We start from the raw sequence: 26,435 nt of genomic DNA, 5'->3' as shown, positions 1-26,435 counted from the left end.
CTATAACCAAATTACAGTAAGTAAAATGAACAGAGGAGCTTGTTAAATGATACCTCAAGTATGTAACTAGCAAACTATAGACTGTGAAAAACTCTACAGTCAAACTGCCCAATTTTTTCAATAAAAAATGCAAGGAGGCACAACATAGAAAATATAGTCAATAATGTTGTAATAACTATGTACAGTGCCAGGTGGGATACTTAAAATATTGGGGGGGACCACTCTGTAGAGTATGATTGTCTAATCACTATGCTCTACACCTGAAACTAATACAAAATAGAACTGAATGTAAATTGTAATTAAAAAATAAATAAGAATTGTGGAAAGTGACTGAAAGCAGAGCGAGAACTGAGCAAGGAGTACTGTTCCTTCTCTGACCCCTCCCCCTCAATACAGCGCTGCAACTCAAGTGTGCTACCCCGCCCTGATGTACTCTGAAGGCTCTGCCCCTTACAACATAACAGGTGCACCAAGATAAAAAAAATATGGCCCAAATGAAAGAACAGATCAGAACTCCAGAAAAACAACTAAGTGACAAGGAGACAGACAGCCTATCAGATGCAGAGTTCAGAACATGGTAATCAGAATGCTCACAGAAATGACAGTATGATTGCAAAACAAAGGAAGAAGTGAAGGCTATGCAAAGTGAAATAAAGAAAAATATACAGGGAACCAACAATGAGGGGTAATGAAAGCCAGGACTTACACCAACAATTTTGAACAAAAGGAAGAATTAAGCATTCAATCAGAACAGAATAAAGAAACAAGAATTTTAAAAAAATGAGGAGAGGGGACTTCCACCAAGATGGAGGCGTAGGTGGAAACACTGTGCCTTCTCCCACAACCAAGTTTGAATACAACAAAGGTTTGGAGAACAAAGACACAGCCAAAGAACAGAAAATTGAATTATATGGAAGTCCGACAACAACTAACCCTTCAATCGGGACGGTAAGAGGGGCGGAGCCAGCAGCGAGCGGACCAGGGTCGGGCAGAAAAGATCCCCCCACCTAGGGGCGCAAGTAGCCCGGCCCCAGTCATGGTGTGGGGCAGACTGACTGTGGTCGCACATTCGCACAGAGTGAGACGGACCATGCAGGCCCCAGGGGGCAAACCCAGTGGAGGGCTAACAGCGGTGGCGCACTCTCGTGCAATGGGACGAAATGCACAGGCCCAGGTGACGGTGGCAGCTGCGAAACCTGTGGGGGCCACAGCAGGAGGCGGCAGATGAGACGCCATTGCTCCTCTTTGACCCTGCCCCCACATACAGCATCACAACACAGCGACTGAGTGGCCCTGCTCTGGTGAACACCTAGGGCTCCAATCCTGCTACGTAACAGGCACAAACATCCCAAAAGATGGTGCAAGAAGAACTCAAAGTCCCAGAGCCTATAACTCTCAGTGACCGAGAGATTGCCAGCCTCTCAGAAGCACAGTTCAAGACACTGTTTATCAGGATGCTCACAGAACTGGTTGATTATAGTCACAAATTAGAGGAATATAGTCACAAATTAGAGGAACATATGAAGGCTAAACTAATTGAAATGAAGGGAGATGCACAGGAAACCAATAGTGATGGAAAGGAAACTGGGACTCAAATCAATGGAATGGACCAGAAGGAAGAACAAAACATCCCACCAGAAAGGAATGAAGAAATGAGAATTCAAAAAAATGAGGAGAGGCTTAGGAACCTCCAGGACATCTTTAAACGTTCCAACATCCGGATTATAGGGGTACCAGAAGGGGGAAAGAAACAGCCACGAGTGGAAAACTTATTTGAACAAATAATAAAGGAGAACTTCCCCAGTCTGGCAAAGGAAATAGACTTCCAGGAAATCCAGGAAGCTCAGAGAGTGCCAAAGAAGTTGGACCCAAGAAGGAACACACCAAGGCACATCATAATTACATTAGCCAAGACTAAAATGAAGGAGAGAATCCTAGAAGCAGCAAGGGATAAGGGGACAGTCACCTACAAAGGAGTACCCATCAGACTGTCAGCGGATTTCTCAAAAGAGACCTTACAGGCAAGAAGGGGCTGGAAAGAAGTATTCCAAGTCATGAAATCCAAAGACCTACAGCCAAGATTGCTTTATCCAGCAAAACTTTCATTTAGAATGGCAGGACAGATAAAGTGCTTCTCGGGTAATGTCAAGTTCAAGGAGTTCATCATCACCAAGCCCTTATTATATGAAATGCTAAAGGGACTTATATAAGAAAAAGAAGATGAAAAATATGAACAGTGAAAGGACAGCAAACTCACAGTTAGTAACAACCACACCTAAAACAAAAGCAAACCAAGAGGACAGCTAGATCAGGAGCAGAATCACAGAAATGAAGAACATATGGAGGGTTAGCAACAGGGGAGTGGGAGGAGGAGAAGGGGGGAGAAGGTACAGAAAATAAGTAGCATAGATGATAGGTAGAAAATAGATAGGGGGAGGGCAAGAATAGTATGGGAAATATAGAATCTAAAGAACTTGAGACATGTGGTTATAAACTAAGGGGGGGAGAATGGTGGGAGAGGGAATATGCGGTTGGAGGGGAATGAAGGGGGGAATAGAACAACTGTAATGGTATAATCAATAAAATATATTTTTTAAAAAATGAGGAGAGGCTGAGTAACCTTTGGGACAACTTCAAATGTTCCAACATCTGAATCACAGGGGTACCAGAAGGAGAACAGAAAGGGCAAGAAACTGAAAATTTATTTGAAAAAAATTAATGTAGGAAAACTTCCCCATATGGTGAAGGAAACAGACATACATGTCCAGAAAGCTCAGAGTCCTCCCAAAGAAGTTGGACCCAAGGAGGAACATACCAAGACACAGCATAATTAAAAGGTCAAAGATCAAAGAAAAGGAGAGAATTTTAAAAGCACCAAGAGAAAAGAAGAGTTATCTACAAAGGAGTTCCTATAAAACTATTAGCTGATTTCTCAAAAGAAACTTACAGGCAAGAAGGGACTCAAAAGAAGTATTCAAAGTCATGAAAATCAAGGACCTACATCCAAGATTACTCTATCCAGCAAAGCTATCATTTAGAATGGAAAGACATATAAAGTGCTTCCCAGATAAGGTCAAGTTAAAGGAGTTCATCATCACCCAAGGCCTTATTACATGAAATGTTAAAGGGACTTATCAAGAAAAAGATCAAAACTATGAACAGTACAATGACAATGCATTTACAATTATTAACAAGTGAACCTAAAGAAACAAAAACAAAAACAAAAACACACTAAGCAAACAACTAAAACAGGAACAGAATCACCGAAATGGCAATCACATGGAGGGTTACCAGTGGGGAGGGAGAGGGGGGAGAATGAGGAAAAAGGTACAGGAAATAAAAAGCATAGTTGGTTAAGTACAAAATAAACAGGGGAAGGTTAAGGGTAGTATAAAAAATGGAGAAGCTAAAGAACTTGTATGTATGACCCATGGATGTGAACTAAGGGGGAAGAATGCTGGAGGGAATAGGGGTACTGAGCAGAGTGGGGTAAAGGGGTAAAAAGAAACTGGAGCAACTGCATAGCACAATCAATAAAATATTCTTAAAAAATAAACATTTAAAATGCAAAGGAAATAAGAAATGGAGGGGAAAGCTACAGAAGAGACGGGAACGACCTATCTGCCCAATCACAATGCAGGGTGGTATTTGGACTCCCATTTAAATAAAGTGCAGAACACAAACCATATCCTATACTTACAACACTGGCCATTTATACATAAATATAGGAGCTGCATTATTTTCACTAGTTCCATATGTATTTCCTTTAAAAATTTAAAATTATTTCCCTTGCTTTCACCTTTATATTGCTCCACTTACTCCTGTGTCCTCATACATACCCAACTTTTAAGCATAATTTGAGGAAACAGCAGAAATAATGTAAATAAGTTCACTTGTAACACATTGAAACTGTTTTCCATCTTAAATTCAGAGTCAAAATGTGAAAATTAAAATATCACCCTCTGTTGTATAAGTTTCAAAGAAATCCATGAAAACTTACCAGAATCTATCTGTGATGAAAGCATCACCAATGACTGTGATGTTTCTAAATCATAAATTACTGTACTACCAGTGTTGAAAGAGGTCACCATATGAGCTGGATCACACCCTATAAAGTCAACAGATGTAGGTATCCCATGCTCTGAAAGGAGCCCAAAGAGAAACAGTGTAAATACAGTAATTTAGAAATCTCTGGCTTTCTGATTTGAGAAAAAGGAATTCAAATATTCTTTTTAAAATTTAAAAATTAACTTGAGAAAGAGAAGTATTAATGTGTCGTTACACTTATTTATGAATTCATTGGTTTATTCTTGTATGTGGCCTCACTGGGGATGGAACCTGCAACCCTGGTGTATCAGGATGATGCTTTAATTGCCTGAGCTACCCAGGCAGGGCTAAAATATTCTTGAAATGATGTTAATAATGAAAAACAGCAATTGTGTTAGGATGGTGAGTGGTAATAAGTAACCTTCCCTCAATTATTTAAAAACTTTTTATAACATTCTATTTAACATTATAAAAAAATATAGCTAGAGGGCTCTTAAAGTGAGAATAGATGTGCACAAAAGTTACTTTCCATGCATTTTCATTTAAAAGAGGAAGAAAACCCTGCATGAATCTTGGCCCATTTGCAAATTAAATTTCTTACTGTAAAATGACAAGCATTTCACATCATTGTCTCGGGAGACTATTTACCTGTCTGAGCCTATTAGCCTTATCAAATAGCTAATACAAGTCCAAGTCTCAGATCTGTAAAAACAGAATGTGGACTTCGGCCTTCACTCACGCAGTACTATCCCCTAATTGGCCTGAGCAACAATTTCTCTCTTTACATAATAAAGCCAACTGGCCAGATGGATGCACAACTATATAAAGTATGGAATCAAGCAATTAATTACTTGAAGTTAGAAATAAATATCTAAATAAATTTTTTATCTCAACTCTTGTGCAATTAAAAAATTAGCAGAATTATTAAGGTAGCTAAGAGAACCAACAAAATTAAGCATAAACTATTCCTCTGAAATGTTCTAAAACGAAACATACTTTTAATAAAAATGTGAAATGGGGGGGGGGACCCGCAGGGCAGGGAATATAAAACAGAAAACTGTACTTGAATAAGAATTAAATTTAAAAAAAAGATTGCCATTGGCAAGTCAATAAACAGTTAACCCCATTTCTGAAATGGCATGCTTACAAGAAAACATTTACACTTCTGTCAATTTTGTTTTCAGTAGAATATAAACGATAATTAGAGCAAAAAAATGTGAAATCTGATTTTTACAACTAACTTAAAAAATGAATTAGAAAATAAGACCAATACAAGTATACAAATATATGTAATATATTGTAACTGGCAAAAGTAACACAGAATAAAGCCCTATTTAACAGGAAAAAAATCTGAAATTAGGCATGTAACTTAACATTGTTCTTCCTAGTTATGGGTGCCGTTTCAACGATTACAGCTAGATTTCTCAACCTGTGTGTTCATATATGGTTTGCAGGTTTGCTCAAGACTGTGACCCTTTGAGCAGGCAGAGAGCCTCGTACTGTCCCTCTTAGTAGCCTCACTTGTCTATTCCACTGTTACACAAAAATAGTTTTATTTTTTCAATGGGACATGTCCTGAAAAACGTAAAAAGAAGCACTGAACTACAGGATATACTTGGAAAGTATATTTCTTGGTCATAAAATGACAAAGTAAAAAGATTATCACAAGCTTTAAAATCTTTCATTAAATCTCCTGGAGCAGCAAAGAAATAGTATATCAACTGTTTGTCCTTTCTAGCTTTCAAATTTTAAGAACATTTAGCTTTTCTCATAGAAGCAAAATTTACTTACCCTTGTCTCCATTGTAAGTGCAAATACATGGCAATTTTTCTTGTGGACTCCATAACCTAACAGTGCCATCTGCTGAACAAGATAGTAATTGATTTTTTATGCCACTATAAGCAAGACCCCAGACAGCATCTGTATGAGCAACTAAAGTGCCAGCAAGAACATTTGGCTCTGGAAAGAAGGAAAAAATAACAATTAGCTAAAATCATTGTAAGTATATAAATATAACTTACCATATAATTAAGCATAAGACTATACATACCAGCTATAAGAAGGTAAACCAAAGTGTATGCAATAGCCATCTCTTCTAAGTTGTGAAGTTACAGGTCATTTTTAACCCCTTCCTCAATATATTCTTGCATTTTTTCACAATTTTCTATAAGCAACAAATTTTCTTTAAAAATGGCTTTACTGAGCTACACTTTTCATCCCGTACAGTCACCAATTTAAAGTGTACAATTCAGTGGTTTCTAGTAAATTCAGAGTTGTGCTATCATCACCATACCACTTCTAGGGCACTTTCATCACTTAGCCATTTCCTCCAAATTTCTCTCTGCCTTTCCACAGCTCTGGGCAACCACTGGTCTACTTTACTTCAGTTCTACAGTGTGCCTACTCTGGACATTTTCATGCAAGTGGCCTTTTGTGACTGCTTCTTTCACTTGGTGTACTAGTTCAAGGTTCATCCATGTTGTCGCATGTACCAGTACCTAATTCCTTTTCATTGTCGAATACTATTCCATGGTATGGATACACTACATTTTATTTATCTATTCATTACCTGATGGATATGGTGGCTAGTAACATTGTGCACCATTTGTCCTACAACCCTTTTCTCTAGTAAACTCTCACTTTACACAGATATATCTTATCAACTCTGTAATTCTTACAGTTCCCAACCTCTTTTCCTCACAAATAACTGATTTTCTTTCATAGTTCACTGAGAAAATATAGCACTGAAATAGAGTCCTCCCAATCTATAAATCTACTAGTATTGAAAACCATCTTCTCTGTGCAGATACGAGTAAGGAATTGTCCTCCTTCCTAAAGGCTAATTGTATCAGATGTACTCTGAATTCCATTCAACTTAATAACTCGTTTTCATGTTTGACATTTCCCCTACTAGAAAAACTCTCCTACTCCTTGGGATCCACAAGCAAACAAATATGTTTCAGCATCTCTCAACCTAAACAAAAACCTTCATTAACCTTACATCACCCTTCTTCCAAACAGTAGAAAAGCACAGAGTAAATATGTTTTTAGCCCTCATTTACCCTCCAAATCACTCTAATATAGTTTCTGATACCATCACCACAATAACCCTTGCTAAAATCACCAATGATAAACTCTTCTACCAAATTTCATAAAATTTTTTTCTTTCATATTCTCATTACATTGCTTTTCGCCCACAGTGTATGCCTTGATAGGTTACCCAGAGGTCCCTTTACCCTCTGGTTTCAGCCACAGCATCTCTCTCTGCCTGGCCAAAATGTGGGTGACCTATTTTTGTCCCATATAAAGAGGAATCTTTCTATCCTCATATTATTAGACCTCCAAGCAACACTTGAAAGAGCAGTCTGCTTCTTTCTTCTCAAAATGGTTTCTTCTTTTGGTATGTTTTCATTGATCCCGTACTCTCTTGCACGTCCTCTAACTTTAAAGGTTAGTACTTTCTCAGTTTCCTTTGTTGGCACTCTTGCTAGCTACTCTCCCAATGTCAGAGTTTCGTCTCTTACCCTATACAACACATTCTGTATTATACCATCCATTCTCACATCTTAATATTAATATTAGCTGTATGGTGTTGCCATGCCTAAAAACCAAATCCATCATCTTTTATCTTCTCACTTCTCTTCTGTCCCCACCGCCATAAAAATGCTACCATCCCATAATTCAATTGCTCATATCAAAAAGTGGTGATAAAAATGTTCTGCATTAGAAATTGATAACGGTTGCACAATCCTGTGAATACAGTAAAAATTACTGTATACTTCAAAGGGTAAATTTTATTGTGAATTATATCTCCATAAAGCTATTAAAAATAAACAACAAGGTCAAAGAGTCACTATCTATCACTTCACCCACTCAATCCAGTTGTCAGTAGAGTCTGCCCATTATATCCTGCCTCCCCAATGTGTCTCAAACCCACTTCTTTCCAACTGCTCTGCCTCCAACTGCTCTGCCACCACTTCAGTCTTGGCAACATCATCCGTCATCTACTCTACTGGTCCACGATATCGTAACTTTACAACATTAAATTTGTATCCTCCATCCACTCCTCTCCTCATGTACTTTCAACAGCCAGTCACTATTTTAAACGCTACAATTACAGGTCACTTCCTGGCTTAAAATTCTTTATGGTAGTCCCACCTTATCCTTGAGGGATATATTCCAAGACCCCCAGTGGATGCTTGAAACCACGGATAGTACCAAACTCCTATATACTGTTTTCCTGTATATATACATGCCTATGATAGTTTAATTTATAAATTAGGCATATTAAGATATTAACAACAATAACTAAAGTGTAGAACAATTATTATAATATATTACAATAAGTGATGGGATATAGCCTCTCCCAGCAAACTAGCAGAAATATCTTTTTCTTTTTTCGGTAGGCTGCAGATTTAACAAGCAAGGAAATTTACATAAAAGGCTTGTTTTGAGTGGTAGCAAGACAAGTAGAATCTTAAGTGCATACAGAGGTCTTAACTGAGTTTAGTAATGTATTCAATCCAGTTAGTCTCAACTATGCCTTACTATTTTAAGGCTACATCATAGAAAATGACTCTTAATGTGAAAACAATCAGTAGGCAAAACATAGTTTCTAAGGACAGGGGAGGGGATGGGGTGCCTCCAACTGCCTGGGTCCAGCACAAGCACATGTTTTTTCCTTCTTTACAATTTCATGGACAGACGATCTGTTCTTACTACAGATCTTAGTGCCTCAGTACATGATTATTTTTTCTTCCTCTTTAAGTGAAAAGGTGAAACTTTTTGACCCAATAGGCATATTCAAATTGCCAACATCAATACTCTTGTGCTTCAGGGCCATTATTAAGTAAAATAAAGGTTACTGGAACATAAGCACTGCCACACCAAGAGTGACCTGATAACCACAGTGGACACCAACTAGCTAATGGGCAGGTAGTTTATACAGTGTAGATATGCTGAACAAAAAAAAAATTCACATCTAGGGCAGGATGGAACAAGATGGTGTTCAATTTCATCATACTACTCAGAACAGAGTGCAATATAAAACTGGTGAACTGTTTATTTCAGAAATTTTCCATTTAACATTTTTGGGCTGCGGCTGACCTTGGGTAACGGAAGATGCAGAAAGCACCCTTTTATCCTCTAGACTTTGGGTTTAATGGCACTATTTTAGACCACACCTAAAGGAGGTCCTACCTGTTACTGTCTCTCAGAATACTGTATCTTCATAGCACTTATCACAGTTTATAACGGAGACTCCACCCCCTTGCTTATCTGCTTAATGTCTGTTTTTTCCATCAGGCTCATTCTTATTTCTTGATGTACTCCTTAACACTAAATCTGGCAAAGTTAGGCACCAAGTGTATGTTAAATATACATACACTTCAGAGAGCTGAAGTTCTTGTTAAGTGAACCACCCATTAAGTAGACTACTATTTACCTAATCATTCTCACAATAATAAACACTTAGTTTTAATTTTTTATAATTACAAACAATGCCCTTTAAATACATCTGAATATATGTACAGGTATTTCTGTACGACAGATTCTACAAGTGACATCTGTAAATTTATTTTAAATCAAGGATTTTTTTGTTCTCAAAAAGGTGTGCCGATACACGTCCTTACTGTCCCTATTTGTTTCTACTGTCTTCTGTTAAATATATTTGAACTATATACACTATTTAAGTTTAAAAGATTGTTCCTTATGTTAAATTTTATTCTATTCTTGTAACTAGCACTAAAGTTAATATCTTAATAATAGTTTTTTTTTCATTTTTAGATACCACAGAGATAAAAACTTACAGGTTTAAATACTCATGGCATATTTCTTGATTGTTCTCTTTAATAAAGTAAATTACTGATAAATGGAATAACTAAACAAGGAGACTAACATCATAAAACCAGCTTATAGGGGAGGTATTTACTTTTGCCAGCTCCATTCCCTTAAAAAAACAAGTTTTGAACCTTTACTTACCATATGTATCATATGGATCCACATTAGGGCTAGGCATGTTCCACCACTGGATGGTTGCATCAATACCACCACTAAAACACTGTTCTCCACTAGAACTAATAGCTAATGATAGAACAGGACCACTATTATAGGAAAGAAGAAAAAATTACTTAAAAAGCTCACAAAGAAATTCACATCTACATCCACACCCCCAACCTCTGAATTTGTGTGGTATCTAAAAACTGTTTAAGGTAAATGTGCACTTCAATAGTACCGATCATACTCTCCTAATACAATTACTAATTAAACAAAATATTATTTTCTCACACAAAGCAAACATTATTATAATTTTGTAATATTTGTGGGTTGATTAGTAATAGTTAACAGGTGACAGTCAACCTGGCATCATCCCATGAACTGAAAGGTCACAGGTTTGATTCTGGTCAGGCAGGGTACAGGCCTGGAGTGTGGGTTTGGTCCCCAGCTGGGGTGCATACAAGAGGTGACTGATCGGTGTTTCTCTCTCACATTGATGTTTCTCTTGCTCTTTATTTCTCCCTCCCTTTCCCTCTCTTTAAAAGCAATGAAAAATGTCCTTGGGTGAGAATTAAAAATAAAAAAAAAATAGTTAACAATAACTATCCTTGTTAATTAAGTACCAATTCAATAAAACTTACTTGTGGGCCCTGAATGTGTAGATAGGCTCCACATCTAAAGAGGCACTCCTGAAAGAGAGGGGGGAAAAGAGTGGGGGAAAAGAAGGCAATTAAATCATCATAAACCACTGTTTGATATCCAAGAGGCATTAGTTAAGATTGGCAAATCTAGAAAAAAAAAAAAAGAAAGAAACCACAGGCTGACATTAAAACACTTACTTTTTGGCAGGAACTGTTTTTTGCAAGTTCCAAAGTTTCAGAGTATGGTCCTCAGAGGCAGTAACCAGCACAGGTTCTACAGGATGAAAAGCTAATGCCCGCACTCCATCAAAATGGCTACGCAGTGTATACTTGGGGTTCCACGTCTTTCGAAAGGCATCTTTATTAGCAGGCAACTAAAAAGAAAGAACACAATAGTGATAAAAGTAGTAAATTGATAGGCATGTGGAATTTTTGTTTGTTTTGGTGTGTTTAAAACACATATATAAAACTGCTTCGCTAAAATGTTCAGTACAAATTTCATGTACCTCAAAAACTTTTGTTTTGGTGTGTTTAAAATATATATTTAAAACTGCTTCACTAAAATGTTCAGTACAAATTTCATGTACCTTAAAAACTTTATAATAAATCATTTAATAAAAACTAAGAATAATAATTTCATGAGCTTTCAAATACTTAGACCAAATGGAGTCCCTTAGTCTGTTTTACCTAATTATTAAATTAAACCCAAAAGTCCTATTTCATGTCAGAGGAGAACAGCAAAAAAAAAAACAACAAAAAAAAAAACACTACCATGCTGCAATACCTTACATGAAAACATTAAATATTATATAAATTACTATCCTAAATCCAAGGGCACAACATTAATAATACAGTTGTCATTTAGAAAATTAGCAATGTGAAGTTATTAAAGATACTTTCCAAAAGTGTGAACTAAAGACACTTTAAGAATATTTTCATTATCATTGTTGATATCGATAAGAGGTTGATCTTTTTATCTTTATTCCTCCATCTGTAAAAACAGACTGTGAAACCTCTTCCAAAGTAGTCCATAAGTAGTTCCTTATGTACTTTTAAAATATTAATAATAATAATCGAGCCCACTGAGGCTGGTCTCTAAAAACCAAGTTAACATCAGAATGAACTTATTAAAAAAAGGAAAATATTAATTTGCTAAAAAACTGCAACTTCATTAATGCACAATCTAAACAAGTATAGTTAACTCTCAATTGAATGTTTGTTGTCTATAAAGCTTAATCCAAAACTAGTTTCGCCCTCTAACACTGTCCTGCCCATCTCCTCCCATCCTCTCTCCATGTCTCCAATCAAGGACTAAAAATCAGGAAATGGCAACAAACTAACATTATCCTTAAAAAAATTAAAGTTCAAAAACAAAACATGTTTTTTAAAGAAGTTCCAGAAGGCAAGTAAGTGATTCGGGTTATCTATTTTTCTCTTAACACCAAAATATGGTTTAATTTGAGTAAATAATGGTTTAATTTGAGTAAATAATTGAGAGTTGACTACTCAAGATATTTATTGACCAGTATTTTAAAGTAATCAATCATCCCGAACTCCTAACTAATCCACCATAATGCCTAAGAAAAATTTAAATACCGCAAAGAAACCAGTTATAAAAAACTACATGTCACTTCAAATCAAGATATTGACACGCTTATTTAAACTTATCTTTTTTCCATGCACCTTGACATTAATTCTGTTTTATAAGTGTTTCCAAAAATAAGGAGCCTTCTATTAAATCATTAAAAAATTAAAAATAAAACTGCACTTACATCATAACTATAGTCTGCATCATTTGTTACCGTCAAGTCTGCAAGGTCTCCAAGGCCCAGTACACTTAACAAAACATCATCAGAACCCATAATAAATGACTTGCCTCCTCCAGATGGAAACGTTATTGGTTCAGCTATAAAGAACAAAACCGCTTCTTAAATGCTGAAAAATCATACAGTACAAGACAATATTGTGGGGGAAATGTAAGCACTTAACAGTTATAATACAGTAATATAATTTTTATTTCCCACTTCCCTCATTTCTTCCACTCAAAAAAATCCTATTACCTAACAATAAATAAATTTATTTAAAAACTGCAACATAATCTTCCACAAATAAATGTATGCTGGATCTATCATTCCAGGGTGAGAGATGGGGCACAAAACTTTGTCTATTTAAATCACTTATCACTTTGGTACAATTATAACTAGAGTATTTTTCAAATGTTATAAATTGTTAAGAAGTCCTTTTGCTTTGCATCATATTTACTTAGAAGTGCTAGGTATTCTAGTCCACGGTAAAAATTAATATAAGCATTCAAATTAAATGGTCTCCATCTGTATACTGTGTATTTCATTTCATTTAAATGAAGGCTTAAATTGCTCAGATTCCTGCAGTAACAGCAAATGGTCTAGAAAGAGGGCAGTTCTACCACCAACAATGTCAATTTCCTTTCTTTAAATGGTTAATCCATGTGATATTCAGAAAGCCTTCCAGCTTTAAGCTTTAACTTTAACTGTTTTAACTTTCCTTTTATTTACATACTTATAAAATAACTAATCTAAATTGACCACAGAATTTTAAATTAAACTTCTACCATTTTGAGCAATTAAAATTAAACACTGCCATAATTAGAATAACCATACTAATAAATATTTTGTTCTAACAGATATAATACAAGCAATAATTCTCAGTATCATTTCAAATATGCTTTGAAAGCAAAATTTTAATTTTAAAATGCAAGGGGAAAAGTACACAAGTCATTGTTATAAAACAACTCAACATATCAAAACATTTAAAAAGGAAACATTTTATTAAAAACTCAAGCTAATTATCAATTTTCAAAAATTCCTATGAATGATGGTATAAATTTAATACACTACAGCAAATAAAAACAGGAATAATGAAATTTGTCAGTCATTATTAATACTACTGAAAATAATTGACAAGACACTGTAGAAGTCAACTTTTCCTAGATATATACTGCAAAAATAAAATTCACCTATATTTAGAATATCTTATTGTTTATTTAAGTAAGCTATAGTATCACAATACACTACATACTTTGACTCAAATCAGGTCCTACACAACACTGCTAAAATGAAGCTGTGAGTCAGCAAGTGATCTACAGTAAATCTGATAGAAAATATACATAAGGATACTAGTAGTATTTAACCTTTCAATGATTACTGAATCTGAGTATATGCAGCACTGATCCTTCCCACCAATATCTAGTAGGCAATGATTGGTAATACCAAAGCATCTAAGAACAATAAAATCAATCACCTGAAATTATGTTTAAGAACAATTATATAAAATTCTTTGATAATACTCATTATAAGCATTTTTAGCAAGTACAAGGACATATTTTTCTTTTAAACCCATAATTTGTTTATAAGACAAGTTAGCACAAAATGCCAAAATTCCTCCCACTCACAATTTTACACTCAGTAACAAAAATCTTGATAAGAGCCTAATAAAATAACTTTAACATAGTAACAAATTATTTTGCATTATTATATATCCCTTTAACAGAGATATTTCTGATCAGCTATTGAGCAATTTAGGGGCATGTGAAGAAAGTGCCTGAGCTATTTATATGGGATAATTTTACTGGAGTATAAGGTTTAACTGCATTAAGCAAGAAGTTAATATTTATATCCATTTCTAATTAGTTATATGACTATATTTCTCTATATAGACACACATATATTCATATATAGCAAGCTATGCTGCTTCCCTTAGCACTCATTAAACATATACATGAAAAAATCTTTTAAGCTACCATTTTGACTTTCCATAATCACCCATCACCACTGTGGATGTGATAATCACAGTAAATATTCAGTTTATGTGCCCTTGTTTCCTTGTAGAGAAACTTAATTTGTATTCTATAAATTCATTTTAGTAATGTTAATATAATCACTTATAGTAATCATCTTATATAATCATAAAAATATTAGCAATTCAATAAAAAATAAAATTACTATAAGAAGTTTTTAATGATGAAAAATATGACACTTTATTAACAGCCTAAGAGGTTTCACCAAGCAATTAAAAATACTATTATCATATGATCATTTTCCTTTATGGAAATTTTAGGGTCTATAAAATGGGATTTTACAACAAGGTCCTTTTTTGTACTTTTGTAACAAATCCTCCTTTAAAAAAAAAAACACTTTTTATTTTTTATTTATCATTAGAGGGGAAGAGAAGGAGAGAGGGAGAGAAATATCAATGTATGGTTGCCTCCTGTGCATCCCCTGCCTGGAACTGGCCTGCAACCCAGGCATAATGCCCTGATTGGGAATCGAATCACGATCCTTTGGTTAATAGGCCCACACTCAATCCACTGAGCTACACCAGCCAGGGTGAATCCTCTTTTTAATAGACACTAATGACCAATGTAACCCTGTAGCTTACATATCAAACTCTTCTCCAATTTTATCGAACCTAGAGAACACAGCCCAATAACTGATTCAATTTATACCAATGTTGACATGGCATTATCTTAAACCTTTTCTAAAAGTAGTCTGAAAGACTGTAATACAGAACTTTCTCTTGAAAACATGTAGTTTTCTTTATGTAATGAGGTATGACATTGACTCCAATAAGAAAGCATGAAGTTGAAGGTTGCCACTAAAGCAAGAGATTAGGAACTCTAATATCCCCTTAGCTCTACAAGGAAGTGTAATTTGCATCTTTAAAATATATTCTAAAATTTACCTGTAAGTGCAATGAGCTTTGTGCTAATCTCCCCATCTCCACCTCCTTCCACCATTAAGAGTTAGATCACTGACTTACATTTTTTCCCTAAAAAGCACACACACATCAATCAGCACACAGAGCTCTAAAATGACTTAAGTATAAAATCTGCAGTTGTAAATGTACAACACAAACTACAAATATTTTAGCATGTTTGCCTCTACATTATTTGGTAAAACAGACCAAAAGCTCAAGAAGCTAAAGCACCTGAAATGCATAATATAAAATAATGGAGTTAATATGTGCATTTTAGAAAATACTTCCAGATGTAAAACAGTAAAATAGATCAACAGTAGAAAAGAGATACGGAAAAATCAAGAGACTGTCTTTACTTTTCATGCTTTAATGTTTTACTATTTCTCACTATAGTCTATAATTTTCATAACTGCAATGCAGATATTAATAAGGGGAAAGGGCAAAATTATTTAACTTTACCTGTAAGAAAAATGTGCTACTAGAGAATTCTGAAGAGAACAGAATATATTAAAAAATTTTTGATTGATGCATCAAACAAATTTACATAGCAAAAGCAGGAACATCAATGAAATTCAACCTGTGTGGCACACTGTTACATAATGAATTATCTTAAAAATATCTCATATATCACAAAAAATCTTTGGATTTGAATTCAGCCTTTGGTAAGAATTCAGTCTCATTACTTACAATTCTAACTATCTGGACCCAGAATTATAAATTACTGAAGTATATCTACTTATCTCCAGCTAAAGTTGATTTTGGAAAAAATAAGCCTAAGTAGTACTTTAATTTCCTGCACATTTCTAAGAAATACCAAACAGTATATACATTGTAGCAAGTTAAAGAATAACAATGCTTTTTTATTCTGAAATGACTTTTAAATCTACGATTTTCCTGTTACTAAATCTGTAATCTAAAGTTAGATTTCAGAGATGTACTCTGAATTGACTCCTGTGATAGAAACAATTCCATCTAACATTAAAAAACAGAAACAAAACATAAAGACATAAAAAGCCAAAAATTTCAAAAATCCCTAAGACAACTGAATTACACAATGAGCTTTCCCAACATATTATCTGAATATCATTTAAGATGATCTTCAGCACTTTAAAAGACTTGCAAGTTTACAATATTAAGAAAATGTGACTTGGAATTAAGATCTTCTGCAATGTGAATAAAATGATAACTAAATTTTGCTCATTCTAGTAGAGGATGACCTAGACTGATTTATGATCCCGAAGGGATGTGGGGCAGGTCAGCTACGATGTCGTGGAGTGTTGTCCCGTTGACCCCTATATATTAATGTCAGCAGTAGGGGTTCCACTTAATGGCTACCCTTTGACTTGCTTGCAGCCTTTGAAACCAATTTACTAACAACACAAGATTTGTAAGAAGTTCCACTTAGAAAAATGTCAGATAATTAAAGATGCCTTCAATTTTCCATGTCATCCTTCAAAATACTAGAATGATTTAAATATTTAAAATATTCACTATTTCTGTGAATTTATAAATATGTTTACATATCCACTGCTTTTATATACATAGAATCGAACCTTCTATCATTCAACCAAAGTTCTGTAACCTCACAGATACAGAAGGTACCATTAAAACAGTAAGAAATTTTGGTGTTAAGGTTAATATTTAACAGTAAAGAACAAATTTGAGGTTTTTCCAAATTAATTCACTACTTTGGAAAGTTAACAAAAAAGTAAGTACAAGTGATTCTTTCATAATGGTGCAATAACATTTAACTTTCCCTGGTGTTTATGTGGATATTTTCCTACTACATTCACACAGATCTGTCATTAACAAACCAATTATAATTATTCTCAAAATAATTTTTCACTCCTTCCAAATCTGAAAAACCCGATTCACTCATAATAGTTTGAAAAGCATAGGCCATAAACTTAAAGGGAGAATTTCAGTTGCTGCCTGGATTTCAGGCCCAAGTAGAAAATCTAAAAAGCACCTGTAGTATTGTGGGGTCGTTTGAACTTTGAACTGCAGAAATGACAAGAGACCATTTGTCTTATGTATTTTGAATACATAGTTCAAAATACTCTTTGAATAGTTCTAAGAATGTCAGAAAAAATAAGACAAAAGAAAATGCTGTATATTCAATATAAAGTTAAAACAATTAAACTAGGACAGTCTAAGGTAACACATATAAGGTAAACATGAATTACACATACATACTTTTGTCAACATTAATGGACTAGACTGCTATGTAATCATTAGTTTTCTAAAATAATTTTAATGGTATTATTTGAGGATTTCCCCTCTGACAATGAAGTAACTGTAAACAAATTCTCTAATAAAAAACTCCCATCTGAATGTCTAACCATCAGTTACATTCAACGTGAAAGAAAATAAACACTATCCTCTCTCACAAAACAGCTCTCCTTTATAACTTGCCTACTTATGAGTATCATAATCATTGATTTCTCTTCTGTCCTTAAAATTCTGCAACTACATGCCAACAATTCCTCTTTAACTTATAAAATAGGAAAGGGGCTGTTTTTAAAAGAAGCCTCCCTTAAATTAATTACTCTTCAGATTAATCTCTATTTTATTCTAATCAAAGCTTTCATTCTTATGAAACACTGCAACAGATTCCTAGTTGGTTTTCCTGTCTCCCAGCTTTGTCTCTAATCAAATTTGAGTATCACATTTATTATACCTCCCCGCTCAGAATCCACAACCGGTACCTCAACATTCTTTGGATTAAGACTTAAGTAAAATCTTATACTAACCTTGCATGCACTTCATGCTCTGATTCTATTTTTCCTAGCTAACTTCACCTTTTAAGGGTCCACAACACAAATCTCCCTAATTTTCCAAGTTACAGCAATTTCCCCACAGTATCAACACTCACCCAGTTTGTATCTCCCCTATTTTGTCATATCTATCTTCACCTACACCTCACAAAGGTGAGAATACTTCCCACACATACACGAACATGTGCACATGCACACAGATATAGAAGGTCCTCTCCTCTAGCACGCACCTTGGTCTGCCACAAATCCACCCAATCCTCCAAACCACTTCCACTCCTCTCTGAAGCCTTTGTTGATTTTTCCTTGCTCACTTATACTTGTGTGTACCATAAAATTTGACTTTATTAGATATTATCCCATAAGTAATTTCATCATATAAGAGCCAATGTCAAATATTGTACAATACAGACAAGAAAAGTTTTGTCATTACAGATAATGTGAAGTTGACTGAAAGATATAGAAGTCAGAGACAATATAAAGTTAATTGTTCAACCTTGGGGTCCCAAATTTGTAATTATAATAATTACAGCCAACCTCTGTTTGACTGTAGTATGCAATATCAAGTTTAGGAACATCAAGTATTAACATAATGTCAAGTTTAGGAAAAGATGGAAAGTCCCTTTTATTTTTCTCAAAAACTGCTAAAGGATTAAAGCAGATTTCATAACCACACATAAAAACCTTATCTTAGCACCTACTTTGTGGAGGATCTTTCAACTTACATTTAATATATCTTCATCTTCTTTTTAAATCTATCCAATAACCGAAATAAATGTAAAAAAAATTAGAACTGTCATTAGCAATAAGAAAATTGTAATGGTATATAATAGAATAACATACAATGGGAGACTAAAGAAAACTAGAAACATCTCCTAGAGGGCAGGCCCCTTATGGGCCAGGCATCCCCGCACTAGGTGGGAACCCATCTGTATCAGTGTACCAGCTTGCATGGTTGTGAGAGGCTGCATTTGGCTTCAGTGAATATTTTTAAAAGACTTTTTCAACTTGCCTGCCCATTTCACAATGGGTGATTTATGACTGTACCTGCCTACATAGCACTGAGTGGTCAGTTTATGACCAAAACCAGCATGACCCCTGTGTCTTGCCCTATTCATCAGATCTCATCCCAACCAACTTTTTTTGTTTCCCCAGATGAAAAATGTCCTCCAACAGAAATGTTTTGCTGATGTGGAAGAGGTAAAATAAACAAACAAATGAACAACAACAAAAAACATGACAGAGGCACCAAAAGACATCAAAATCAATGAGTTCAAAAATTGTTTTTGAGCAGTGGAAAAAATGATCTCAATAGATTTACTGCATCAAATGGAGAGTATGTTGAAGGTGACTGAAGTTTAAATATGTAAAAATAAATACACAATTTGTAAGAAACAGATTCTGGGTTTTATTGGGTCCCCGTTGATAATATTACAAAAATATTCAGGGACACAATTGAAGACAAAAATTGATTTTCAATTACTGCTCCAATCTACAGAAAGAGAGTACCCTTTTCTGATTTTTATAGCAAAATATTTTTACTATTATGAATTATGACACAACCCACCTACCTCTTAACCATAACCACCAAGTCTAGACAAATCCTCTAGATTGCAGAAAAACAAAAAAACATACTAATTATGCCCTGTGTAAACCAACTATGTTGACTAACAACTGTTGTGGTAAGTACTTTAATAAATCTAAACTTACACACATACACACTCTTAACATATGAAATTTTTCTTTCTATATACTCTATTATTCTAAGCAAAACAGTTCTTTTCTTTAAAGTCTTTAAAAAAGATTTTATTTATTTATTTTTAGAGAAAAGGGAAGGGAAGGAGAAAGAGAGTGAGAGAAACATCAATGTGTGGTTGCCTCTCACGTGCTCCCTACTGGGGATCTGGCCTGCAACCCAGGCATGTGCCCTGACTGGGAATCAAACTTGTGACCCTCTGGTTCCCAGCCCATGCTCAATCCACTGAGCTGCACCAGCCAAGGTAAAATCGTTCTTTTTTTACTGAATCTAATGTTTTCCCTTTCTCAAATGTTCCTTCCCTGTGTTAATCAACCATATATTCTGAATTGTAATCAACTGTTAGCTGCCAATTTGGAAACGTTTATTTTAGAATAAGGATTTAGTTATGTCATGTCTGTTAGGTCTGTAAAAAAATGAGTTGAAGAACTGAATGGTCTGTTTTAAAAGTATGAAATTAAAGCCAGGAATATAAAAGAACTGCATCTCTTAGCGATAAATAATATCCTCTTATGAAACAACTGTGTTCTTGTCTTTCATTTGATACAAGAGAGAAAATATTGAACGGTTTATGGGCTCTTTAAATTTATAACCCTCTCCTAAAATAAAGCAGCTTAAACATCAAAGATATTTTATAGTGAGTGCCATGGTGATTCTTAAAGTCCACCGAAAGTTACTGCTACAAAGGAGTAATTTCTCTTTAAATGTATTAAAATGCCTAATAAACAAATATTAAAACTAAAGTCACACTTTACAAAAATACTACATTTTCTAGTGATAGTTTGCAATTTTGAATCTGAAATAGCAAATGACAAATTACTTCAACAAAACTTTATAAAAGAAAGCCAGAAAATGATCTAGAGATACTCATTTACAATTTATATTAAAAGAAGTACTCAAAATTTAAATCTTCCCTTTTCCAGTGTATTGATAATCAAGTCAGAAATGTATAACTCTGTAAACACCAGTGAAGAAAAGAAGAGGGATGACAGATAAGTCATATTCTCTATATATGGAAAATAAAGAAAAGCTGAAGTAAATTAGAATTATTAGGAACACTACAACAAGTCTATCACTAAGATATCACTAAGAATATCACTAATATGCATATTCTCAGAATGTAAATCTTTGAAATGGGAAAAGCCTCTATATCTTTTGAAGGAAATGAAATAATCTAATTTTCTTAATAAGACTCAACTTTACAGGTATAAAATAGCACAGGAGTAACAATAAGTCATACGAATAAGAGCACCTGTCAAAGAAAAACATATGACAACTTAAACTTTCTGTATTTAAAACTGAAAGACAAATATCAGTCTTATTTTTAAATGTTTTATTGATTATGCCATTACGCTTGTCCCATTCCCCCCTTCATTTCCCTCCACCCTGCACACCCACTCCCCCCATTCCCCCTTTTAGTTTATGTCCACACGTCTCAAGTTCTTTAGATTCTATATTTCCCATACTATTCTCGCCCTCTACCCTGTTTATTTTCTACCTACCATCTACGCTACTTAGTCTTTGTACCTTTTCCTCCTCCCTCCTCTTCCCACTCCCCTGTTGCTAACCCTCCATGTGATCTCCATTTCTGTGGCTCCACTCCTGATCTAGCTGTCCACTTAGTTTGCTTTTGTTTTAGGTGTGGTTGTAAATAACTGTGAGTTTGCTGTCCTTTCACTGTTCATATTTTTCATCTTCTTTTTCTTGGATAAGTCCCTTTAACATTTCCTATAATAAGGAATTGGTGATGATGAACTCCTGGAATTTGACCTTATCTGAGAAGCACTTTATCTGCCCTTCCATTCTAAACAAAAACTTTGCTGGATAGCGCAATCTTGGCTGTAGGTCTTTGGATTTCATGACTTGGAATACTTCTTTCCAGCCCCTTCTTGCCTGGAAGGTCTCTTTTGAGAAATCAGCTGACAGTCTGACGGGTACTCCTTTGTAGATGACTGTCCCCTTATCTCTTGCTGTTTATAAGATTCTCTCCATTTTAATCTTGGGCAATGTAATTATGATGTTCCTTGGTGTGTTCCTTCTTGGGTCCAGCTTCTTTGGGACTCTCTGAGCTTCCTGGATTTCCTGGAAGTGTATTTCCTTTACCAGAATGGAGTTGTTCTCCTTCATTATTTGTTCAAATAAGTTTTCCACTTGTTGCTCTTCCTCTTCCCCTGTAATTCGGATGTTGGAACGTTTAAATTTGTCCTGGAGGTTCCTAAGCCTCTCTTCATTTTTTTTTTGAATTCTTGCTTCTTCATTCTTTTCTGTTTGATTCTTTCTTTCTTCCTCTGGTCCACCTCATTGATTTTAGTCACAGTTTTGTTCCCATCAAACAAAAACTATTGGTTCCCTGTGCATTTCCCTTCATTTCCCTTGGTGTAGCCTTTATTTTTTCATCTAATTTATGACCAAAATCAACCAGTTCTGTGAGCATCCTGATCACCAGTATTTTGAACTGTGCATCTGATAGGTTGGCTATCTCTTGGTCGCTTAGAAGTATTGGCTCTGAGGCTTTGAGCTGTTCTTCTTGAGCCATAATATTTTGGTCTGTTTGCGCCTGTTACGTGTGAGGGGCGGAGCCTTAGGTGTTTACCAGGGTGGGGTGACCCAGTCCCTGGGTTGTGACTCTATGTGGGGGCAGAGTCAAAAAAACAATGGCATTTTTTTCTCCTCTCTCTCAGATTTCGGTCCCCCTCTGCTGCTTCTCAGAAGCAAATTAGTCTCCCCTGGTGCTAGTTCCCAGATGTGTGGGCTTGTGCACCCTCCAGAACCCTGTGGGTCTCTCCAATGAACTCTCTGTGAGCCTGAGAGCCTCTCCCGGCACCTCAACCCCCGAAAGTTTTCCAATTAGGGCTTTTAGGCTTTAATTCCCGGCACTGGGGCCCTGGTTTGCGAGGTCTATCTATCTCACTGCTCGCTCCTTTGCCTGGTTTATCCACCTGCAAATATGTGACCGTGGTCAGCCAGTTGCCTTGTACCCTCACTGGATCTGCCCATTGCCGCCCCACGCCTGGCATCTGCCAATAGCCGCCTGCGTGCGAGGGTCAGTCCGGCTGCTTTTTCCTGCGCGACCCCTCTCTGCCAGCCACTGACTCCACCCCTCTTACCAATCTGGATGAATGGTTCGTTGTTGGTGGACTTCGATACAGTTTAATTTTCTCTGTGTTTTGGTTGCGTTCTGGTTTTTAAATATTTGTTGTTCGTAAACTTGGTTGTGCAAGGAGGTACAGTGTTTCCACCTATGCCTCTAACTTGGCCGGAAGTTCTATCTAGGAAGTCTTATTTTAAACTCTTCCCTAATATTCTAGAGACTCCAGATTTCAGATACTTCATGCTTATTTCAAATCACTGTGTGATTTTTAACAGTTATTGATTTTGATTTACATATTTTATCAAATCATGGTTTGATTTACACATTTTATGACATAAAATACAGCAAAACTGGCCCTGGCTGGTGTGGCTCAGTGGATTGAGTGCCAGCCTGTGAAGCAAAGGGTTGCAGATTTGATTCCCAGTCAGGGCATGTGCCTGGGCTGGAGGCTGGATCCCCAGTTGGGGGTGTGCAGGAGGCAGCCATACTGATATTTCTTTCCTTCTCCTTCTCTCTTCCTTCCCCTCTCTCTGGAAATAAATAAAATCTTTTCAAAAATACAGCAAAAATGGAGAAAGCTAAAAAAATCCTACCAGACTAAGATTTTAAGAAAATCAATTTAGAACTTGCCTCTCAGTCCCCTCCTCAATTACAGAAAGCTTAGAAATTATTTAAAAATGAAAGAAAACTGAATTTTAGGCTAGATAACACTATTGCATCACTGTTAACTTCCTGATTTTCAATTGTTGTACTCTGGTCATGTAAAAGAATGTCTTTGTGCTCTGGTAACATACTTTAAAGTATTTAAGGAGCAACATGACTAAAAACACTCAGTTTTCTGAACTGTTCAAAATAATAAATGCATATATTTACAGAGAGAAAGGAATAAAGGAAATATGGTAAAATGTGAGTATTTGAGAAACGTGGATGAAAAGCACATGGAATTCTTCTTTGTACAATTCCTGAAACTTTTTAAGTTTAAATTATATATATATAAACTTCATATATATATGAAGGAAAAGGAGGCTTAACTCTTTTAAAGCCTAAGATCAAAATAATTACATCAAATCTGTTCATGGTCTTGACTTTTGTAAGTATTAATTAATAAAGTGGAGCTCTTAACTATACTGCATTTAGCAAGCAAGAAATTAATATTGAACTATATGTATAATCCAAGGCAAGGTTGTTACTTTAAGTAATTTTCTTTTGCTGCAGGTTTTAAAAAAAAGAAAGGTAGAGTGGAATGAACAGAAATATTAGCTTTTAAGCTCTTGATTTTAGAAGACTTTCTATTTAAGAGTCAAATCATGGTTGAGTCTTTACAAAGTTAAAAAGCTGACATTCTTGCTATACTTTTCTTTCCATTAAAAGAAAGAGTATTTAGGTTGGATTAGATCTATTGATTCTGTATGGTAAAGTTATTAGCAAATAATATTCTTCCCTCTAAGAAGCCGGGGAAAAAATCTATAGAAACTTAGTGCTATGGTCCAGTAGGTATGATTCGTTCACATTTTGGAATAAAAGAAAAAAATCAAAAGGTTATAGTTTATGAATTATTTTAACTTATACAAAGCTACATCTGGCAAGTATCAGAATAAAAATCAACCATATAGATAATCTAAGTATTAATATAATGATCTACAGAGATTAATACCATTTGAAGTTTATGATCCATCAATTTAAAAAATTATTATTTTTTAATTTCCTTGAGTGTTAGCTCTATGGCAGGGACTCAAAGCCTTATTTTCTTATTGAATTCTATATTCAAGAGGAGAAAGTTTTTATTTATCTAAATTCACAAAGAAAGTATAAAAAGAAAAAAACATTATTTCCTAATTCATTCCTGAGATATTTTGTTAGAAACCTCATCTTTATATCTAAGTACACAGGTAACCTTAAGATACTGTTGTTTACAGAAACATTAAATATGAGAAACATTCCAAAGATTAACTAATGGAGACTAGGCTAAATCAATAAAATACAATACTCTGTAACGACTAAAATGATATTTTATTTAAAATGACTATAAAACTAAGTAAGAAATAATGAGATAAAAATAATATGATAGTCCTGGATGGGTAACTCAGTTGGTCAGAGTGTTGTCCTGATTAACCAAGGTTGCAGGTTCGATTCCTGGTCAGGGCATATACAAGAATCAAATGATGAATGCATAAATAAATGGAACAACAAGTCAATGTTTCTCTCTCTCCTTCCCTCTTGATTTTAAAAAATAATGTGATATTCTTGTAGAAAAAAATAAAAAGGAGACTATGTATAAACAGACTTAGAAAAGCTGGAGGGATATATACCATGCCAAATACTAATTTGTAAGTGGTAGAACTGCAGATGATTTTGACTTTTTCTTTTCTTTTTTATTATTTTTAAATTTATTAATTTTAGAGACAAAGAGATGGGGGAGAGGAGACATTGATTTTGTTGTTCACTTAATTATGCATTCATTGGTTGATTTTTTAAAAAATATTTTATTTACTTATTTTTAGAGAGGGAAAGGGAAGGAGAAAGAGAGGGAGAGAAACATTAATGTGTGGTTTGCCTCTTGCATGCCTCCTACTGGGGACCTGGCAGCAACTCAGGCATGTGCCCTGACTAAGAATCTAATTGGCAACCCTAAATCCACAGGCTGGCACTCAATCCACTGAGCCAAACCAGCCAGGGCTGAGTTTCTCTTTATGTTTCTTTCTTTTTAAAAAATCGTCACTCAAGGACATGCTCACTGATTTTAGAGAGAGGAGAATGGAGGGAGACAAACATTGATGTGTGAGAAAGAAACACTGGTTGCCCCTTTCATGCACCTCAACTGGGGACCAAACCCCCAACCCAGGCATGTGCCCTGACAGTGAACAGAACCTGTGAAATTTCAGTTTACAGGACAATGCTCCAACCAACAGAGTCACACCAGCCAGTGCTCTTTATGTTTCCATGTATTTCTTATACTATCTGAACAACAAGCAGTGTGTGATATTTATGATTACAATAGGCAAAGTCTGTTCACTACAAAAAAAAAAAACAGATACAAAGTCAAAATTAAAGGGGGCTGGGTGAATAGTACTATATACTTCTGGATGATAAAATCATATTGAGACATGAGAATCTTAACCCATAGCTCCTGGGTCCCCTTGCTTCTCATTTTATCACAGCAGTTCTTGTTTACTTATTTAACATACTAGGTTCTCCAATGTTCTGTTTAACAACAAGGCAGCTTGTGTTTTTTTAAGCTGAAAACACTATACAGAGGACTATTTGTTGATATAAAATGTTTTCTTTAAGTTGTTAACTAAGTAGGAAAATAACAAAACTTTATATACCATGACCCAATAAAGGAAAATTAATTAAATTAAAATTTTATGAGGATTTTAAATTTTAGTTTAGTTTATCTG

General features: G+C 35.0%; 1 protein-coding gene across 2 annotated transcripts in view; it reads right to left on the bottom strand.

Moving 5' to 3' along the window:
- The window catches only part of STRN3 (striatin 3), a 116,827-nt gene that overhangs the window by 9,815 nt on the left and 80,577 nt on the right, over positions 1-26,435 (bottom strand). For both annotated transcript variants that reach the window (XM_037037603.1, XM_037037604.1), the window contains 6 exons: positions 12,455-12,588; positions 10,881-11,056; positions 10,683-10,730; positions 10,027-10,148; positions 5,839-6,006; positions 4,001-4,141 (listed from right to left, as the gene is read on the bottom strand). In XM_037037603.1, the coding sequence (XP_036893498.1) occupies positions 4,001-4,141; positions 5,839-6,006; positions 10,027-10,148; positions 10,683-10,730; positions 10,881-11,056; positions 12,455-12,588 (789 nt within the window). The remainder of the gene's footprint in view (positions 1-4,000; positions 4,142-5,838; positions 6,007-10,026; positions 10,149-10,682; positions 10,731-10,880; positions 11,057-12,454; positions 12,589-26,435) is intronic.

Source organism: Sturnira hondurensis, unplaced genomic scaffold (assembly GCF_014824575.4).
Source record: "Sturnira hondurensis isolate 20B ecotype Veracruz unplaced genomic scaffold, ASM1482457v3 Scaffold0023357, whole genome shotgun sequence".
Lineage (NCBI taxonomy): Eukaryota > Metazoa > Chordata > Mammalia > Chiroptera > Phyllostomidae > Sturnira > Sturnira hondurensis.
The sequence above is the reverse complement of the archived record's forward strand: the minus strand, read 5'-3'. Positions and strand labels throughout refer to the sequence as shown.